General features: G+C 45.3%; 2 protein-coding genes and 1 long non-coding RNA gene across 6 annotated transcripts in view; 1 reads left to right on the top strand and 2 right to left on the bottom strand.

The window, feature by feature from the left end:
* CSE1L (chromosome segregation 1 like) overlaps positions 1-2,287 on the bottom strand; it is a 50,390-nt gene extending 48,103 nt beyond the window's left edge. Inside the window, exons 1-2 of one of the 3 annotated variants that reach the window (XM_024238516.3) lie at positions 2,148-2,287; positions 895-1,020 (exon numbers count right to left, since the gene is read on the bottom strand). The gene's annotated coding sequence lies outside the window, so the exon portion shown is untranslated. 3 annotated transcript variants of the gene reach the window in all.
* LOC103888818 (uncharacterized) lies at positions 2,268-13,261 on the top strand. Its single transcript, XR_008517193.2, has 2 exons — positions 2,268-2,710; positions 7,950-13,261. It is a non-coding gene; the product is annotated as an uncharacterized LOC103888818 (long non-coding RNA).
* ARFGEF2 (ADP ribosylation factor guanine nucleotide exchange factor 2) overlaps positions 11,841-21,844 on the bottom strand; it is a 112,908-nt gene continuing 102,904 nt past the window's right edge. For both annotated transcript variants that reach the window (XM_024238889.2, XM_024238890.3), the window contains exons 37-39: positions 19,749-19,887; positions 16,364-16,481; positions 11,841-15,516 (exon numbers count right to left, since the gene is read on the bottom strand). In XM_024238889.2, the coding sequence (XP_024094657.2) occupies positions 15,340-15,516; positions 16,364-16,481; positions 19,749-19,887 (434 nt within the window). In that variant the 3' untranslated portion in view covers positions 11,841-15,339. The remainder of the gene's footprint in view (positions 15,517-16,363; positions 16,482-19,748; positions 19,888-21,844) is intronic.

The following is a 21,844-nucleotide window of genomic DNA, read 5'->3' as shown; positions in this document are numbered from 1 at the left end:
CGGTTCCTGTCCTTGAGCCTTGAGCCTTCTATTCCCTCTACCTGGAATTTCTGCCGCTCACCTTTTAATGGCTGGTCTCTACCCAAATGTCACCTCTTCAGAAAAGCCTTCTTCACCTGTCACATAATTCTGTCACTATCTGAAATTATCTAATGTTTTTTCTTTCACCCACAAGAATACATGGTCCTCAAGGGAAGGGACCTTGTCCATTTTTGTTTTTTCACTATATTCCCAGACATTAAGTGGCTGCTCAATAAAGTTATTAAATGAATAAAGAAACAAATTAATTCCAAAACTAGGGCACTGCTCTTGCATCCATCCAATCCTGTCCCAGACCCCAACCAGCAGAAGTAATCAGAAGGGGAGAGAGACTTCCCTTGCACTGATGGTAAGAAGTGGAAGATAAAGGGTTGTAGGAGGGGAGAGACTAGGTCCATTAGGATCCTCTGAAAGCATGCCAAAAAAAAAAAAAAAAGAGACACACACAAAGAAAGGCCAAAGATCTGACTATGTGGGCCCAAGGTGAGGAGAAAAAGAGCAACTGGTGGAATCCAAGACTAAAGGGTCCCCTTCTGTGTCTCCAAGGAAGAATACTTGTGCATCTACCACGTGGCAAGCACAGGTGGGATGGCACCCACCAGGCAGAGAGAAGTAAGCAACACAGACAAGGTCCTTGCTCTCAAACAGCTTACATTCTAGCAGTTGAGAAAGATAACAAACAAGTAAGCAATAAGTAATTGTTAGTAAATGCTATGAAGTAACTAAAACCAGGTGATGTTGATGGAGAGCCATGGGAGAAAGGTCCTAGAGAGGTTGATTAGGCAGCCTGATCAACATGATGAAACCCCGTCTCTAATAAAAATACAAAAATTAGCCGGGTGTGGTGGCGCGTACCTGTAGTCTCAGCTATTCGGGAGGCTGAGGCAGGAGAATCGCTTGAATCCGGGAGGCGGAGGTTGCAGTGAGTCGAGATCGCGCCACTGCACTCCAGCCTGGGAGGCAGAGCGAGACTTTCTTTCTCTCAAAAAAAAAAAAAGAAAAAGAAAACAAAGGAAGAGGTTGGTTAGGGGAGGCCTAAGGATAGGGAAACTTGGGAGAGGGGGCCTGCCTTGCAAAAATGATGTTGGTACTTCCCCAGCAAACAAAAGGCACGTGCAAATAATTTTAAATCGGAATAAGCCTGGAATATGGAAGAAACAGAAAGCCACACTGGCTAAGGAGAAAGATGGGTGGGAGAGATGAATAAACAACCGTCAGCTCCCAGGGAACCTTTGTTAAACCACGGTAAATAACTCAGCGCATCCTCAAAGCCACTTTACGAGGTAGATTCTGTTATTAATCCCATTTTGCAGCTAAGGAAATGGAGGCTCAGTGAGATAAGGTGCCCAGCCTCAAGTTACACCCCTAAAGAGAGGCTACGTCTGGAATGAACCCAGGCGATCTAATTCCAAAGTCTATGCTCCGAACCACCACAACACAGAGTTTCTCCCAAAATGAGGGAACCCCCTCGTTACAGGGGATTTCTATGTCCCGGGTGTACAGACTAGAATTCTCACAAACAATTCAGCAAAGTGAGATCACGATGCCCGTTTTACAGTCAAGGATTCAAGTACAGAGGTTAGAGAAGGATGAGTTCGGGGGCTTCACTAGAGTTAGGGCAAGGGGCGACGCGCGGCAGCCGCAACTCCACGCGCCCGCAGTCCCCGCCCGGGCAGGCCTCGCCGCCGCACACCCAGCTCGCGCGGCTGGTAGCCCCCGTCGCAGAGAATGGACACGCGAGCGCGACCAATAAGGAGCGGCCTTCCCGAGCGGAGAGGCGGCCGCGCAGCCAATCAGCGCCGTGATGGAGAGGAAAGGGCGGGCAATCCGCAGGCTCGCGTTAGGCCGCGCCTCAGTTGCCCTCACCCTTCACAGGCCCTGGGGCCACCGGGCCTGGGCCAGAGACCTAGGACGCCGCGAGGCGCGGCAAGCGCTGCCTAGGGAAGACGAAGACCTTGCCTGAGAGCACCGCCCGAGCCCACATTCCGCTCTCGCCCAGAGGCCCGGTTCTCACTCCCTAGCGCTCGTTAGTACCGGGAGCGCCTCATCCCTTCCTCAGCGGGGCCCCAAGAGCCACTCTGGTAGGCCGTGCACACCCCGCGCCTCACCTCGTGGGGATACAGAAACGGAGGAGGGAACCCCAGCCGCGGACCGTAGCTGGCACTACCCGCTCCTGCCGCCGCTCCGCCTCACATTCAAACCCCGGCAAAATGGCGCGACAGCGAGCCTGAGCCCAGAGCGCATGCGCGAGCGGCCCGCTGCAGGGGGCGGGGCCAGAAATGCTCTGGCCCCACCCAAGTCCGAAGGGCCAATCGGGGCCCCGCTCTGTTTCTGCGCTGGTGTCACAAGTGACAATGCTCTTTGGCTCTGACCATGTCAGCAGGCTTCACGGGTCCGTTTTCCAAAGAGGAACACAGATACAGCGAGCGGCTGCTGGCTTGTGACCTATTTTGATGTCAGGGCTTGGCACGTAGGAGGTGTTCAATGTTGACCGATCCAAGGTCATGCACATAGGGTCTAAGACGGAAGAGAACTTCCTGCCCCTCTTGGAGCTTCTATTTTAGAGGGAGACACGGCCAGACAGGTCTCGAACTCCTGGCCTCAAGTGACCCGCACACCTTGGCCTCCCCAAATGCTGGGATTCCAGGCGTGAGCCACCGCGCCTGGCCTGGTATGTAAGTTTTGGTACTCTTACTACAGCCCACAAACCGTATGGGATCTGGCCCCTGCCAGCCTGCCTGCTCTCATCACCTTCCGCTTCCCTCCTCTCCTCACCCTCACTCCGCTCCGCCACCCCACCTTCTTCCTGTTCCTCTAAGCTCCAAGCTTATTTCCACTTTAGAGCATTTATACTTGCTGTTCCCTGTGCTGGGATGTTCTAGATTCCTGAATGATTGGCTCCTTCTTTACATTTAGGTTCCAGCTCAAATGTCACCTCTACAAAGAGGCCTATCTGAAATTGCCCACTCACCACCACCCAGCACACAAATTAGGGTTGCCAGGTTTAGCAAATAAAATGCAGGCTGCCCAGGTCAATGTAAATTTTAGAAAAAAATTTATAATTTTCTAGTATAAATACTGTATAGGACATATTTATACTTAAAAATCATGCATTGCTTATCTGAAATTCACATTGAACTGGGTGCCCAGTATTTGATCTGGTAACCCTGGTTCCATGATATCATTATGGTATTTATCACTCTCCAACTAATTGTCTCTTCTTTATTTTGTTCCTCTTTCCGCCTCTCCCCTCCTAAACCCCTGCCCTCCTCCCCCGATCCATAACCTAAGGGATTCTATACAGCAAGGGCTTTTCTTTTCTTTTTTTTTTTTTTTGTAGACAGAGTCTTGCTCTGTCGCCCAGGCTGGAGGGCTGGAGTGCAGTGGCGCGATCACGGCCGACTGCAACCTCTGCCTCCCAGGTTCAAGCGATTCTCCTGACTCAGCCTCCCAAGTAGCTGGGACTACAGGTGCCCACCACCACGCCCCGCTAATTTTTGTATTTTTAGTAGAGACAGGGTTTCACCATATTGGCCAGGCTGGTCTTGAACTCCTGACCTTGTGATCCGCCAGCCTTGGCCTCCCAAAGTGCTGAGATTACAGGCGTGAGCCACCGCACCTGGCCAGGGCTTTTTTTTTTTTTTCTTTTAAGAGACAGGGTCTTGCTCTGTCACCCAGGCTGCAGTGCAATGGCACAATCATAGCTCATTGCAGCCTCGACCTCCTAGGCTAAAGCAATCCTCCCACCTCAGCCTCCTGAGTAGCTAGGACTACAGGCGCCTGCCACCACACCTGGCTAATTTTGAATTTTTTTTGTAGAGATGAGCTCTCACTATGTTGCCCAGGCAAACTCCTGGCCTCAAGTGATCCTCCCACCTCAGCCTCCTAAAGCACTGGGATAGGGCTGGGCATGGTGGCTCACGCCTGTAATCCCAGTGATTTGGGAGACCGAGGTGGGCAGATCACCTGAGGTCAGGAGTTTGAGACCTGACCAACATGGAGAAACCCCGTCTCTACTAAAAATACAAAATTAGCCGGGCGTGGTGGCGTATGCCTGCAATCCCAGCTACTTGGGAGGCTGAGGCAGGAGAATCGTTTGAACCTGGGAGGCAGAGGTTGCGGTGAGCTGAGATCTCGCCATTGCACTCCAGCCTGAGCAACAAGAGTGAAACTCCATCTCAAAAAAAAAGCCCCGGGATTACAGGTGTGAGCCACCGCACCTAGCCCCGTATTGATGGTATTCACAGCTGTACCCCCAGCACTAGGCACACAGTAGCTGCTCAATAAATGTTGCATGTTGAATGAAATGCCATATATAAATAAGTGAAGTCCATGGAGAAAGGTACATGAGTGAAAGACATTGGTGAGGCCGGGCGCGGTGGCTCACACCTGTAATCCCAGCACTTTGGAAGCCTGAGGCAGGCGGATCATGAGGTCAGAAGATCGAGACCATCCTGGCCAACATGGTAAAACCCTGTCTCTACAAAAATACAAAAATTAGCCGGATATGGTGGCATGCGCCTGTAGTCCCAGCTACTCAGGAGGCTGAGGCAGGAGAATCGGTTGAACCCAGGAGGCAGAGGCTGCAGTGAGCCAAGATTGAGCCACTGCACTCCAGCCTGGGTGATGGCGAGACTGTGTCTCAAAAAAAAAAATAAATAAATAAAATAAAAATAAAAATAAACCGTGATGGTCAGAAGACGGTGGAACATTAAAAAAAAAAAAAAGACATTGGTGAAAAAGATGTATTTTTACTATTGCAGCAATAGTACCAGTAATCACCAGTAATCATCTTAATCGTTCTAATCTGCATTTTTTTTTTTTTTTTTGAGACGGAGTCTCACACTGTTGCCCAGGCTGGAGTGCAGTGGTGCGATCTCGGCTCACTGCAAGCTCCACCTCCCGGGTTCACGCCATTCTCCTGCCTCAGCCTCCCGAGCCGCTGGGACTACAGGCGGCTGCCACCATGCCCAGCTAATTTTTTGTATTCTTAGTAGAGACAGGGTTTCACCATGTTAGCCAGGATGGTCTTGATTTCCTGACCTCATAATCCACCCGTCTCGGCCTCCCATAGTGCTGGGATTACAGGCGTGAGCCACCACGCCCGGCTCACTAATCTGCTTTAATATAATTAACATGTTCCTCTAGTCCTAGGGAGAATGAGCCTGATGACTTTACCATTTTCCACCTCTAAGAGCCAATTGCAAAGGAGGCTGGCTGGCATCTTGTGTCTGTCTAGCATCTCTGCCAGTTTCTGTAGAAAACCCTCAAGCTGTGCCAAGACGCTCATGTCTGTGGACACAGCTCTTGGTGTCAGGGGGTGTCTCCTTCTACTGCCTATCGCCCTTTGCAGCCACTGGAATAATCTTGCAGGTGAGAGCCACGGAAAGGCTGAGTGTCCTTCTCCACTCTGCATGGTTCATGGGTGACAGCTAAAGATTCCCTTAGGAATCCTCCCCACCCCAGCTCCACTACATGCACATACTCTTGGGGCTTGCTACAACTCTTAACAGACCGTGTTGGAAACCAAAGAAAACAATTCATCCACTTCAAGGAGCAGGAGACTTAGTACTCATTCATGTAGTTTCCTTTCTTTCCAAACCCTTATGAAACAATCTGTCTAGGTCGGGCGCGGTGGCTCACGCCTGTAATCCCAGCACTTTGGGAGGACAGAATGGGTCACCCGAGGTCAGGAGTTCGAGACCAGTCTGGCCAACATGGTGAAACCCCATCTCTACTAAAAATACAAAAATTAGCTGGGTGTGGTGGTGGGCACCTGTAATCCCAGCTACTTGGGAGGCTGAGGCAGGAGAATCACTTGAACCTGGGAGGTAGAGGTTGCAGTGAGCTAAGGTCGTGCTACTGCACTCCAGCCTGGGCGACAAAGCGAGATTCTGTCCCCCTGCACAAAAACAAAAAAAACCCCAATCTGTCTAATGTAAGGAAAGACATTCTGAAAAGACACATTGTCTATGGTGTGCTCCTTGAAGAAGATAACTTTACATTTTATTTAGATCCAGAAGGGCGTGGACACATCTGGTTATGCTGGGAAAGAACAAGTCTTATGTCTCTATCTTGCTTTTAAAGCCCAACTGAGATGCAGAAGAGTGTTAACAGCTAAACACTGAGAAGTATCTGATTGTTGTTTCTTATCTTTTTTAAAATGGAGGCACTTTAATTTGGTTTTTTTTTTTTTTTTTTTGAGATGGAATCTCACTCTGTTCCCCAGGCTGTACAGTGGTGCGATTTTGGCTCACTACAACCTCCGCCTCCCAGGTTCAAGCAATTCTCCTGCCTCAGCCTCCCAAGTAGCTGGGACTACAGGCGCCCACTACCACACTCAGCTAATTTTTGTATTTTTAGTAGAGATGGTTTCACCATGTTGGCCAGGCTGGTCTTGACCTGACCTCAGGTGATCTGCCCGCCTCGGCCTCCCAAAATGCTGGGATTACAGGCGTGAGCCACTGCACCTGGCCTATTTCTGTTTAAATATATGTTTATATGTTATAAAAATCTACACGTTTGAGACTAGCCTGATCAACATGGTGAAACTTCGTCTCTACTAAAAATATGAAAATTAGCCGGGCGTGGTAGTGCGTGCCTGTAATCCCAGCTACTCAGGAGGCTGAGGCAGGAGAATTGCTTGAACCCGGGAGGCAGAGGTTGCAGTGAGCTGAGATTGCGCCATTGCACTCCAGCTGGGCAACAGAGCGAGACTCCATCTCAGAAAAACAAATCTACTCATACAAAATGGGAAATCTCCTTTATTAATTAGGATATAAGTTGTAGGTAATATATTATGTCCTCTATTTCCTTATTTTATATTTTTTTAATTAAAAAAATTTTAAATGTATATATTTAAATTTCTTTTGTAGGGATTGGGTCTCTCTGTGTTGCCCAGGTTGGTCTCAAACCTCTGGGCTCAAGTATTCCACCCACCTTGACCTCCCAAAGTGCTGAGATTACAGTGGCTCACTGCAATCTCCGCCTCCCAGGTTCAAGCTATTCTCCTGCCTCAGCCTCCCAAATAGCTGGGATTACAGGCATGTGCCACCACACCCAGCTAACTTTTGTACTTTTAGTAGAGATGGGGTTTCACCATGTTGGTCAGGCTGGTCTTGAACTCCTGAGCTCAGGTGATCCACCTGCCTCCGCCTCCCAAAGTGCTGGAATTACAGGTGTGAGGCACCACGCCTGACCTAGAAGTGTATTTTTCATGCTTCTTGACGGGAAATTATATTTTTTCCATCCCTTGAAGTGGGATTTTTAGACCTGCCTTAGACCTGGGAAAGCCTGCAGACCTTTGCCGCGCCCTTGCTTTAGAGGGCTTCATCCTAGCCCTCCTCCAGCTGCTCCCTCCTGCCCGTGAACCAAATGGGTGTGCACATCTAGAACACATGCCATTCCCTTTGAGACCACACTGCAGTTGCACAGGGCCCTGGAATTCCCGACCCATAGGCCCCTGGCCTGTGGAGACCCTTGCCTGGGTCACTTCTTCAGAGGGTGGGCTGCACAGCAGCTTGTGAGCACTCCCATGCTGGAAAGGTGACTTGGGTCAGAAAGGGGTTTGCAGGGGATTTGGACAGGGATGGGCTTCCATGCACACATGCAAAGCCTTATGGTGCAGGGTGAAGCCTGAGGTGGAGAGAGCAGGGTGCCGGTCTTGGGCCAGCCACCCGGTGCTGCTGCTTTCTGGTGTGGAGCTCTGAGGAGCCTGAGAATTCCATCTTTGACCTGCTCTTCCAGATCTTTACAAAGGTACATTTATAAAGGAAGGAAGATAGAATGTCTTATTCAAAAGCTTTACGTATAGTTTTTCAATGTTGACCCTCAGCGCATGTGAGCCGACATTTGTATTTCTGCCCTAGAGCCTGCAAATGTTAGTCCTGTGCTGTGTTCTCTGTCCACAGGAGCCAGGGCCCAATATTATCTACCACTGTCCATCTGTTCTCCAGCACATCAGAGCAGCCCTTCCCCTGTGTGAGATTCCTCTCTAGGGCAAGACTGAAGGGAGCATCAAGGTTGCAATGGAAGAAATAAATTGGAAGTGGAGCTGCGCAGTTATTTATTTATTTAAATAGAGACAAGGCCGAATGCGGTGGCTCACGCCTGTAATCCCAGCACTTTAGGAGGCCGAGGTGGGTAGTCCACCCGAGGTCAGGAGTTCGAGACCAGCCTGATCAACATGGCAAAATCCCATCTCTACTAAAACTACAAAAATTAGCTGGGCACGGTGACACGCAGCTGTAGTCCCAGCTACTCAGGAGGCTGAGGCACAAGAATTGCTTGAACCTGGGAGGCCGAGATTGCAGTGAACGAAGATTGCACTACTGCATTCCAGCCTGGGCGACAGAGCCAGACTCCATCTCAAAAAAAATACATAAATAATAAATAAATAAATAGAGACAAAGTCTCACTGTGTTGCCCAGGCTGGTCTCGAACTCCTGGGCTGAAGCAATCTGCCTGCCTTGGCCTCCCAGAGAGCTGGGGTTACAAGTGTGAGGCACGGTGCCAGGCTAGATCTGGGCAGTGTTTAGGAGGCAGGCTCTAGAGCCAGGCTGCAGGGCTTCAAATCCAGCTGAGTGTCCTAAGTCAATTTTGTCAACCTCTCTGAGCCCGTACCTCTCTATAAAAAGGAGGGATGATGGTGATGATGATAATAGTACCTACTTTGTGGGGGTTATTGTGTGAATTAATGGCTGAGGAATGGTTGAAATAGCAAGAGTCAAAAATATGATCAATATGGAAAGCCTAGCAGGAGAAAGTAATAAAGTTCATTGATGGGGAGATGGGGAGGGGGACAGATGGGGTCTCACCGTTTCCCAGGCTGGTCTCAAACTTCTGGCCTCAAGTGATCCTCCTGCCTTAGCCTCCCAAAGTGTTGGGATTATAGGCATAAGCCACTGTGCCCAGCCATTAAATTCTCCTTTCCTCTTTTGGTGGAAGGGAAGGGAGAAGTGAGACTTTACCAGCAGTCCATGGAATGTGGCCCAAAGGCCAAGGACAGAGTACCTTCCAGGATTCTCTCAGAGGGCAGCAGGAGCCTAGGGCTGCTTTCTGCCTATGACAGGTGTGCAGTAGAAGTGGATCCTCAGAGGCTGGGCGCAGCGTCTCAGGCCTGTAATCCCAGCACTTCAGGAGGCAGAGGTGGGCAAATCACCTAAGGTCAGGAGTTTGAGACCAGCCTGGCCAACATGGTGAAAGCCAGTCTCTAATAAAAGTACAAAAATTAGCCAAGTAATTTTTTTTTTTGAGGAGTCTTGCTCTGTCGCCCAGGCTGGAGTGCAGTGGTGTGATCTCAGCTCACTGCAACCTCGGCCTCCCAGGTTCAAGTGATTCTTGTTCCTTAGCCTTCCAAGTGGCTGGGAATATGGGACTACAGGTGTTTGTCACCATGCCCAGCTAATTTTTGTATTTTTAGTAGAGATAGGGTTTTGCCACGCTGACCAGGCTGGTCACGAACTCTTGACCTCTAGTGATCTGCCCGCCTCACCCTCCCAAAGCGCTGGGATTACAGGTGTAAGCCACCACACCTGGCCCATGCCTGATCATTTTGATTCATCATGGATAATCTGTCATTAGAAGAAATTCAGGGCCAAGTCCAGTGGCTCATACCTGTAAATTCCAGCACTTTAGGAGGCTGAGGTGGGAAGATCACTTGGGCCTAGGAATTTGAGACCAGCTGGGGCAACATAGCAAGACCCTGTCTCTACAATAAAATTAAAAAAAATAGCTGGGCATAGTGAGGTGTGCCTGTAGTCCCAGCTACTGGGGAGGCTGAGGCAGGAAGATTGCTTGAGCCCAAGAATTTGAGGCTGCAGTAAGCTATGATGGTGCCACTGCCACTGCACTCCAGCCTGGGAGCCACAGCAAGATCCTGAATCAAAAAAGAATTCATCTGAGGGTTCACCAAGTTGCTGTTGAGTCTCTAGAAAGTACAAGGAGAATCCTGGGTTTAGCCATTGAGTCTCAGGATGCAGGAATCAAGATCATCACAATACTGGATAAACAAGGGGAACAACTCAACCACATAGAAGACATGGGCCACATAAATACAGACACGAGAGAGGCAAAGAAGACTTTAACAGAACTTAACAGATGCCATGCCCTTCATGTCTGTCCACATAATGGAACAAAGAACTTTGGATGGCTTGGGCACGAGAAATTGAGGCTGCAGTCAGCTGCAATGAGGCCACTCACCCCAGCCTGGGTGACAAAGCGAGATCACGTCTCTTAAAAAAAAATTGGAAACATTGCCAAAGACAGCCAAGAAGGAAGCTGTAGAAGTGTTTTTTGTTTGTGGTTTTTGTGGTGGAGGGAGGGACAAGAGATAAGAGGTTATTACCTCAGCAAAAACCTAGCTGGGCATGGTGGCACGTGCCTGTAATCCCAGCATTTTGAGAGGCTGAGGTGGAAAGAAAGAATGTGGGATCACATATTCTATGCACACCTATGAATCACTAAGACTTCAGAAGTTAAGCTCCCTTTAAGAAAACTCATTCTATTCTTTTTGGAGCAGAGGTTGCAGAACTGTGATCCCTAACAAAAATACTGTGTATAAAAGCTCCAAAACCAAGTATTAGCTTAAAGTGGCAATAACTACAACTTTATAACCAACTAAATCTTTACCGTGGCTATGCAACTTTTTGCTTTGTGGCCAGAAGGTTTTTTTGGTTTTTGTTTTTTTGAGACAGGCTGTCTGTCACCCAGGCTGAAGTGCAGTGGCACAAACAAAGCTCACTGCAGCCTCGACCTCCTGGGCTCAAGCAATCCTCCCACCTCAGTCTCCTGGGTAGCTGGGACTACAGGCATGTGCCACTACACTTGCTATTATTATTATTTTGTAGAGATAGCGTCTCACTACATTCCCCAGACTGGTCTCAAACTCCTGGCTTCTAGCAATCCTCCCACCATGCCAGACCCTAGACTTAAAAAGTTAGAATTGGCTGGATGTAGTGGCTTACGCCTGTAACCCCAATACATGGGGAGGTTGAGGTGGGAGGATCACTTGAGCCTAGGAGCTGAAGACCAATTTGGCCAACATAGTGAGACCCCCATCTCTTTTTTTAAAAAAAAGTTAGAATTTATTGTGTTACTAAAGTGATTTGGAAAATTATACCTTTAGTTTAATTATTGGGGAATTACACTGTCAGTCTCTTACCCTTGTGTATAGAACTGTGTCCAGAATCAAATTTATGTAGATCCTAAACACTGGTATGAGAATCTGATTAGTATTTGTCACATTGACTTAAAAATTAGCATCTCAGTTGGCGTGGTACTCACACCTGTAATTTCAGCACTTTGGGAGGCCAAGGTGGGAGGATCACTGAGGCCAGGAGTTCAAGACCAGCCTGGGCAACATGGTGAAAACCCAACTCTACAAAAAAATACAAAAATTAGCTGGGCAAGGTGTCTCACTACTGGCCCTATAGTTCCGGCTAATCAGGAAGCTGAGGTGGGAGAATTACTTGAACCAGGAAGGTTAAGGCTGCAGTGAGCTGTGACTGCACCACTGCTCTCAGCCTGGGCTACAGGGCAAGACCCTGTCTCAAAAATAAATAAATAAATTAGCATCTGAATGTTTCAAAGCTGTCAATGTGTATTGGTTGAACCAACAGCCACTGCTTGATCCTTACAATTACATTTTGTAACTAGCAACAACAAACAAAGTTAATAGATTCAAGAGGTATATAAAGAATCTCATGACTAGAATTTTCCCCCTTTGATTGGTGAGGGACATAAACTGACCCAAAACTATGGCTTGATATATGTTTTTTAAATTACTACATTAGAAACAGCTATACTTTTTAAAATTTTATTGATTTACCACCTGATCAAAGCATGGGATATTTTAATAGTATTATACATAATATTTTTACATAGAAAACTTTACATAGCATTTCATATTATATAATTCTGCTTATTCTTTCAAAAATTTATACATCCATTGGGTAAGGAATGGTTTTCATTAAATTACCAATATTAAATGCACTTAATCATTGTGTAGAGATTAAACCAAAGTAACTATTAACTAACTTTTAGGCATTTTAAGGAGGTAAAACATACATTTTGCACATAAATATTTGATGCAAATATGCAGATAAAATTTTTTAAAAATTAGAACACTGAGTAAAACAACACCTTTGATAGATTATATTGTTTTGTTTTGAGAGCAAGGATTTCCAGATATGTTCATTCTTTAAAATACTCAGCTTTGGTTTCTTTGTTTCCCAAACTGCAAAGCTGCTGATAACAAAACTCCAGGATTTCATGTGAGTTCAGCTATGTCTACTTTAACACAAATATTAAAACAGACTTCAGAAAATGCAGTATTAAGGATCCAGCTTCTATTGAAACCAATATCCATTTGCATCTTAACAACAAACATTTGAATGAGATGGTCACACTTGCACCTATCAGCAGGTTCCTTTAATAACAAAGACTACTAAATGTATATCCTTAATCACAAAAGAACAAAAAAAACACAGGGTTTTTTTTTTTTTCGTACAAAAGTCACCTGTCAGAGGAAAATGTTGTGTTTCCAGATATTATAATACAATTTTCATAATGTATGTTCTTTGGTTGTACATGAGGAGTACAGGGAAAAGATATATTTGACTCTAAAGATGCGTACCAGAAATAAAAATTACCCATCCACTGTTTGTTGTTAAGATGCCAAAGCTGGTGATTTCCCTAACAGACAATGAAGAGAAACAAAATTGCTCAAAGCAGCAGTATTGTAACAAATAAAAACTTCTCTAGAGACCCAGCACATATAATCAACACTTAAAGCATTCTGAAAAAGAAATAAGGCCTTGGAAAATGTTTCACTCTCCTCCATTACTTAGTTAAATAAATGGTGTCCTGGCCTGATGTTGCGGTTGAACATACCCTTTCACTAGTGTTTGAGTGGCACAAGCCACATTTACCATGAGAAAGAAGAGATTTATTCATAAAAATGAATTTAGGCTGAATGGCTTATTATTGGAGGTAAGGGATTTCAAATCTCTGTTTGTTACTGTCCACTGATAAGAAAAATTACCCTGAATGGTTTTACATCCAATTTTTTAAAAGTCCATTGCTGGTACAATTCAAATGCCTCATTCAGAAAATTAAATCTTTTAAAATACTAAACTAATAAGAAATGTAAGCCTGAATGTTTCAGCAAGTAATAAAATGCACTGACGCATCTGCTACCCTGCAAGAGGCAAAATTAAAGAGAGGGCAGGAAGACACAGGAAAAATTTTAGTCACAGCCGATGAAGAAAATGACATGAGAACCTCAGAAGGAAAGGAAAAATAACCAATCAGGGATATAGGTGCATGCAAGATGGACTTAATGAATGAACATGTGTTCCCCATGTATACCTTTTGTACAAGTATCAATAGAGACGACTGACTTGTTGAGGTGGTGACGCGCTATGATACCAGGGAGTGTAGGTTTCATGGTGCAGTGTAAAGGTGCAGTGGATTCCAGGGCAAGCCAGTCAAATGTGCTAACATTTTCCACTCACAGTAAAGTATTCTCCCATAGTCCTTTCCTGCTAAATTATATAGCTCCTTTTATCTAATGTATGTAAGTCATGTAAAAACCTAAACCTGCTCATTTTTTCTTTGGTAGAGAAATTAAAAAACACTTTTTGGGAAAGAAAAAAGCAGATAAGAATTCCGCTGGCCAAAAACCAAACATTTCTCAAGGCTGTTAAAACAAGAAAACAACTTAAGAATATCGGTCTCTTAGTAAGCAAAAGCACCAGAAATCCTTCTCTACAAAGAAAAAACATCCGATTTTACAGATAGGTTCCCAAACTACTAACTTCTAAGGCACCAGAGTTGACATCAATACAACCCAATTTACAGGACTAAAGAGCATAGGTAGAAGTCTGAAAGTTTTAATCGTTCTGTGTAACACTTTGTCTAACGCTCAGCGATGCTCTAGGTGAGCAGTGGGTGAGGGCAGAGAATGAGGCGTGTGTGCTCTTTCTCATGGGTGAGCATCCACGTATACTGCTCGCAGGCTTCGGGTCATACTTGTGTACTGCCCGCTTTTACACAAGCTGCAGCAGAACTCAGTTCTACTGCAGGTGAGAGTATTGCACCATCATTAACATAATAAGGACCTCAGAATCCAACCTTGCCAAAGAATTCAACTCCTAGGCTCAGATTAATGGAAGTGCTGGGCACATGCCACCTCCTGCCATTGTCACAGTTCAGCTGTGCTGGCCCTGACACAGCTCCAGTTTCACCCATGACATCTGGCTGAGGAGGCTCATGGGAGCAGCTTCTCATGCACAGTTACTGTCCCTCTCTGGAGGGTCCTTTAATGGGGACTGTGCAAAGCAGTGACACTAACTGCCAGTACACTCACTTTTCTGAGGTGAAAATAAAAAGGTTTATTCAAGGATAAATGAACTCTGGTTAAATTACTACTTCATTTTCATTACTACTTCATATATTAGATTTCAGAGTGTGTGAGATGGACAGTGTATTCTGGAAATTTTAATTTAACACCCATCCACAAATACTTATTTCAAGGAAGGCTAATCATCTTCATTAAATTGTTCACTTTTTCCTGTAGACTTTTTCTCTCCATGTTACTAAAACAGGGAGATCCACGAGGCACGTTTTTTTAACCTCGCAACACTCTTAATTCTAACTTAATTACTAAACTCTGCCTTCAACGAAATTTTCAATATCTTTTTGTAAAATACTTTAAAGATCACTCAGACATTAACAAAACACAAAAACAACTCTTCTCTGATCCTGACTTGTCCCTAAACTAATCTAATTACGGCTGACTCATAACTGACAAAAACACTCAAATTTCTCTAACACTCAAACAACAACAGAAAACCCAGCATATTTTAGGTGGCAGTTAACTGTTACAAGAAGTTTTATTAACATACTCTCTAATAATCACAAACCTATACAGCTATGTTCAGTATTTTCAAGGAGAGTGACTTCTTACAAAACGTTTATAGCCAATCATGGGATTTTGTTAGAAAAATGATGGCATATGCAATGACAGATTTGACAGACAGTTTAATCAGAAAAATGGAATGATAGAGATGAAGCAGACTCCCCACCTACTGTGCTAACTGGGTATGCAACAGTTTAATGAAATACCATAAGCCTTAGTCGGAGACTTTGATGGAACAGCGTAGAGGCCATCCATATCCAGGCCATTCTGAGATCCAAGATGCCAACTCCTTGTTTCTACGACCCTTCACGAGATGTGCCAGTCAGAGATGGCATGCTGAATGTTCTGCAGAGCTGCAGCACTGGCCTGGGCAGCCAGGGCTACCACACTGGTGACAGTGCTGCTGGTACCTGTGATGGCTCTTCTGGTATCCATATCTTATACACAACACCTATCCGTAGGAAGAACTTCCGCAGAACTGCTCGGAGCTCAGGGATCAGGTCAAACTGCATAATTTCACACAAGTAGGGGTAGTACATTGAAGCATGTGCTTTGAACTTGAGGTGGGAGAGAAACAGATAAAATTAGACAATTTTTTTTTCTTTGGGCACCAGTTTTTCAGAAGTGTTAATCTCACCCTGGAACTTATTACAATATTGGTGCTTTTCTTGCTATTAGAAAGTTGGGGCCGGGCGCAGTGACTCACGCCTGTTATCCCAGCACTTGGGGAGGCCGAGGCAGGTGGATCACTTGAGCTCAGGAGTTCGAGACCAGCTTGGGCAACCCCGTCTCTACCAAAAATACAAAAACTTAGCTGGGCGTGGTGGCGCGTGTCTGTGGTCCCAGCTACTCAGGAGGCTGAGGTGGGAGGATCACTTGAGCCTGGGAGGCAGAGGTTGCAGTGAGCTAGATTACGTCACTGCATTCCAGCCTGTGTGACAGACTAAGACTCTGTCTCAAAAAAAAAAAAAAAGAAGCTGAAAGAAAACCTTGCAAATTAAAGCTTCTTTCAGTTATATTTAACTTTAATTAAATTTGGATAGTCTTGCTGCCAAAAGTCAACAGCTCTTTTATTTTGTAAAGCAGGTTCCTAGGTCAAAACCAGTGCTTCACAATCTTAACCCTCTCTTCCTGCACTGAAAATCACCATACCATTCCTAACAGCAACACATGAGGTCTACACTTCAGACTTTCTCCACTAGGGTTCTTCCAGGGAAAAAGCCCTAATATCCTGTGGCATCCATTGTCCATAATGAATTAACTTCTCTCCAATGCATCTAGAATGGTGCTAGTCACATAACCATCCTTGGGAGAACTGAGAAAATAGTTATTGCAAACTCTTGAGTAAAAAGCCAACCCAAACTTTATGTCCTAGTGAAAATGTCAGAGTTTACTTGTTCATACCTTTTCATCATTTATTTTGAGGGTTTTGGTTAGAAGTAACAACAAGAGACTTGTCCAGGCCTCCCGATGGCTTTCAGAATTCACAGTGATGAAATAGGCAAGAGCTTCACTGCAAACACTAGAAGAATTAGAGAGGGGGAGGCATATCAAACAATTGATTAATATCTCACATTCAGGGGAGAACTATTCATTCTTGTGCTATTTTTAAAATTATTTTAACATTTTTTTTAAATTACTTTTTTTTTTTCTTCTTCTTCTGCATCAGCCTCCCGAGTAGCTGGGACTACAGGTGTGTGCCATCACACACCTGGCTAATTTTTGTATTTTTAGTAGAGACAGGGTTTCACCATATTGGCCAGGATGGTCTTGAACTCCTGACCTCGTGATCCCCCCACCTCGGCCTCCCAAAGTGCAGGGATGGGCGTGAGCCACTGCGCCCGGCCTAAAAGTGAAATTTTTAAGAAATAATTTTACTTAATGTGGGAACTTTTTCATAATACAATAATTTTTATCCAAAAAAAAGAAGCTGCAAAAGTGTTTTTACTTGCAATTTTCAGCAACTGGGGCATTTTATTTGTTTTTTTAGAGTCAGGGTCTTGCTATGTTGCCTAGGCTGGGCTCGAACTCCTGGGCTTACGAGCTCTTCCTGCCTCAGCCTCCTGAGTAGCTGGGACTACAGGTGAGCAATTTTTCTTTTGAAATCTTAGCCAAAAAAAAAAACTGGAAGGAAATATGCCAAAATATTGTCATGTATCCCTTAGACTGATGTAACTATTTTTCTTTATAATTTTTTTTTATATTTTTTTACATATATCAGTTACCTTACAATGAGAATAACAAGTCATAAAGTGAAAAAAGAATTAATTAATTAAAGGAGGCACCAATGGCTCATTTCAGCTTAAGCCCAAAAGAGAAATACCTACAGTCTCATAAAGTTTCTCTAAAGGAGATATGTAGGGCCGGCCACGGTGGGTCACACCTGTAATCCCAGCACTTTGGGAGGCCGAGCCAGGTGGATCACAAGGTCAGGAATTTGAGACCAGCCTGGCCAACATGGCCCTGTCTCTACTAAAAATACAAAAATTAGCCAGGCATAGTGGCGGGCGCCTGTAATCCCAGCTACTCGGGAGGCTGAGGCAGGAGAATCACTTGAACCCAGGAGGCGGAGGTTGCAGTGAGCCAAGATTGTGCTGTTGCACTGCAGCCTGGGCAACAAGAGCAAGACTCCGTCTCAAAATAAAAAAAAGAGATATGTAAATGTCAAGTTTTTGGCATGTTTTTTAAAAAAACAATTAAATGTGATTGTGAGGAGAGAAAGGCAGTTATATAATTGTGAGTAATAAGCTCTTGTGCTACAGACATTGACTGAGTTCAGCCCTAGCCATGTGCCAGGACTGAGCCAAGTTATGACTTAACATATTTACTTCATTTAATCCTCACAACAACCCCTTGAGTTTGGACTTTTTTTTTTTTTTTTTTTTTTTGAGATAGTCTCACTCTGTTGCCCAGGATGGAGTGCAGTGGTGCGATCTCAGTTTACTGCAACCTCCACCTCCCGAGTTCAAGCGATTCTCCCGCCTCAGCCACCTGAGTAGCTGGAATTACAGATACGCACCACCACACCCAGCTAATTTTTCGATTTTTAGTAGAGATGGGGTTTTGCTACATTGGCCAGGCTGTCTCGAACTCCTGGCTTCAAGTGATCTACCTGCGTTGGCCTCCCAGAGTGCCGGGATTATAGGCATGAGTCACTGCACCCAGCCAGGCAATTTTTTATCTCCATTTTATAGCTGAAAAAACTAAGGTTCAGTGATTTGCCCAAGATAGCACAGCCAGAGTGGGTGCTCAGTAGTTATTGCAGTGGCTGGGCTCAGAGGCTCAGGCTCACATCTATAATCCCAGTGCTTTGTGAAGCCAAGGCAGACAGATTGCTGAGCCCAGGAGTTCAAGACCAGCCTGGGCAACATGGTGAAACCCCATCTCTACTAAAAATCAAAAAAATTAGCCAGGCGTGGTGGCGCAAGCATGCAGTGTTAGCTGCTTCAGAGGCCAAGGTGGGAGAATCAGCTTGAGCCCGAGCAGGTCAAGGCTACAGTTAACCTTGATCGCACCACTGCACTCCAGCCTGAGCGACAGAGCAAGACTCTTGTCTCAAAAAAAAAAAAAAATTTCACTTTTAGGCTGGGCACGGTGGCTCATGCCTGTAATCTCAGCACTTTGAGAGGCTGAGGTCGGCGGATCACCTGAGGTCAGGAGTTTGAGACCAGCCTGACCAACATGGTGAAACCCCATCTCTACTAAAAATACAAAAAACCAGCCAGGTATGGTGGCACGCGCCTGTAATCCTGGCTACTCAGGAGGCCGAGGCAGGAGAATTGGTTGAACCCAGGAAGCGGAAGTTGCAGTGAGCTGAGATTTCACCACTGCACTCCAGCCTGGACGACAGAGCAAGACTCCGTCTCAAAAAAAAAAAAAAAATTCACTTTTAATGACTATGTTTCATAATGTAATAATTTAGGACATATCACAGCTTATTCATTCCACAGTTGAGCTGCTTAAAATTTTTTCTCCTGATAAGTCTGCAGTGAATATTCCGTGTGGTATTCCTGGTTCCTATTTCTAAAATATTTTCTGAAGCAGATTCCATAACAGTGGAATTACTGAGTCACAGAGAATGAACACTTTAGGGCTCCTGGTATATAATCTCATCTACTTTCCAGAAACATCATGCCATTATACACTCCAATGGAGAGTGCATTCTTACCACACATTTGCCAGCACTGTGCATTACTGTTTTTAAACCTTAGAGGAAGAAAAGAAAGCTCAGGCATCAGAATCTTGCTGATGCCCAGGAAGCTGAGTGGCAAAGACCTACTTTTCTGGCTGGGGCTTCCTCATCAGTATTCCACTCTCTCCCCATTGGTGGATTTCTAGATAATTTTGTAGGCACATCCTGGTTATATGATTTAAATTACATTCTTCTTGGAAAGAAGGAATGATGGGATGTTATTGCTGACAACAATTCTAAAGAGGACCTGGTCCCAAGAGGGATAGTAACCTGCCTAAGGCCACAGGGCTCCAGCCACAGTCAGGACTTCCATCCAGCCTGCTGACCGCTCGGAGCACTGTCCATGTTTCCATGCATAGCTCACAGGACCCTTCAACTCCTGGGCTCAAGCAAGGGCTTAACAGTGAAAAAGATGAGGCTCTGCCCTCTTCAGGGCATTAAGAAAAGTGAAATGGGAGAGTCACCAAATAGAAAGAAAAAAAAAATTTGTCAGAGTGTCAGCATGTATTTTTCTCTTACTCTTTTCAATCCACAGCATTGCTGTGACGCATTTTGTATATAGCAGATAGAAATCTAATCAGAAACTAATTTTCTTACGTTAAAAGTCTCTGCTGTATTTCTTCCCAGGAATCCCTGCGGTTCTCATCAACATACATTCGAAACAGGATCCTCAAACAACAGGCCAGGCTGCTGGTTTCTTGTTTTAGAAGATTGGGTTTAGACTTGCCCTTAAAACCTAGAGATCAGACAGTCATATAATTAGTGCACATTTCTAAGATAATGCTGATAACTGTGTATGAACTATAAATCTAGTTATTTTATGAAATATGAAACATCTGTTTTTTTTTTTTTTTCTTGAGACAGTCTCGCTCTGTCACCTAAGCTGGAGTGCAGTGGCATGATCATAGCTCACTGCAGCCTCCAATTCCTGGGCTCAATGATCCTCCTGCCTCAGCCTCCTGAGTAGCCAGGACCATAGATGTGTACCACCATGCCTGGCTAGTTTTTTTTGTTGTTTTTGAGACGGAGTTTCACTCTTGTTGCCCAGGCTGGAGTGCAATGGCATCATCTCGGCTCACTGCAACCTCCACCTCCCAGGTTCAAGCGATTCTCCCGCCTCAGCCTCCCTAGTAGCTGGGATTACAGGTGCCCACCACCACGCCGTGCTAATTTTTGTATTTTTAGTAGAGACAGGGTTTCTCCATGTTGGTCAGGCTGGTCTCGAACACCTGACCTCAGGTGATCTGCCTGCCTCGGCCTCCCAAAGTTCTGGGATTACGGGAGCCACCGCACCCAGCCAATTTTTTAGTGTTTGTACAGACAGGGTTTTACTATGTGGCCCTGGCTGGTTTCAAATTCCTGGGCTCAAGCAATCCTCCTGTCTTAGCTTTCCAAAGGAATGGGATTACAGACATGAGCCACTGAGCCTGGCCTGAAACATTTTATATATATTCTTAATATAGATCGTTTGTGATACCAGATGAAGGCAGTTACGACTCCCCAGAAGTCATCCTCTGTATAAGATAACTTCATTTTTCAATGCCCTGTACGGTTCTTCATTTATTTATTGGTATTTTATTTTGAGACAGAGTCTTGCTCTGTCACCCAGGCTGGAGTGCAGTGGCACAATCTTGGCTAACTGCAACCTCGACCTCCCAGGCTCAAGTTACCCTCCTGCCTCAGCCTCCTGCGTAGCTGGGACTACAAGCGCATACCACCGCGCCTCACTAATTTTTGTATTTTTTGTAGAGATGGGGTTTTACCATGTTGCCAGGCTGGTCTCGAACCCCTGACTTTAAGTGATCCACCCGCCTCAGCCTCCCAAAGTGCTGGGATTATAGGTGTGAACCACCTTGCCTGGCCTGCTCTCCATTTAGACTTTGCTTATTGGCTGGCGAAACCATTAGTTTTGTCTTTTCAAATGTAACAGCTCTTAAGAATTCTAGGCCGGGCGCAGCGGCTCACACCTGTAATCCAGCACTTTGGGAGGCCAAGGCGGGTGGAACACGAGGTCAAGAGAGCGAGACCATCGGCGTGGTGGTGCGTGCCTGTAGTTCCAGCTACTTGGGAGGCTGAGGCAGGAGAATCGCTTGAACCCAGAAGGCTAGAGGTTGCAGTGAGCCAAGATTGCGCCACTGCACTCCAGCCTAGCGACAGAGTGAGACTCCGTCTCCAAAAAATTAAAAAAAAAAAAAAAAAAAAAAGAACACATTCTTAAAAACAAACTAGTACCAATCAGCTTAAGAGATATGCAAACCACTCTCACAAACAAAACTTTATTACAGGCAAGGACAAAACAGCTGGATATTTTAAGGCTGTAGAGAAAAATGACATTCTTTAATTGTGGGTTAAAATAAATATTTGGGGACAAAAAGTAATGATAACAAGGCCAGGTGCAGTGGCTCATGCCTGTAATCCTAGAACTTTGGGAGGCTAAGATGAGTGGATTACTTGAGGTCAAGAGTTCAAGACCAGCTAGGCCAACGTGGTGAAACCCTGTTTCTACTAAAAATATAAAAATTAGTCAGGCATGGTGGCATGTGCCTGTAAACCCAACTAGTTGGAAGGCTGAGGCATGAGAATTGCTTGAACCTGGGAGGTAGAGACTGCAGTGAGCCGAGATCGCGCCACTGCACTACAGCCTGGGCAACAGAGTAAGACTCTGCCTCAAAAAAAAAAAAAAAAAAAAAGTA

This window comes from Pongo abelii, chromosome 21, assembly GCF_028885655.2.
Source record: "Pongo abelii isolate AG06213 chromosome 21, NHGRI_mPonAbe1-v2.0_pri, whole genome shotgun sequence".
In the NCBI taxonomy this organism is placed as follows: Eukaryota; Metazoa; Chordata; class Mammalia; order Primates; family Hominidae; genus Pongo; species Pongo abelii.
This window is presented reverse-complemented; position numbering and strand designations above follow the sequence as displayed.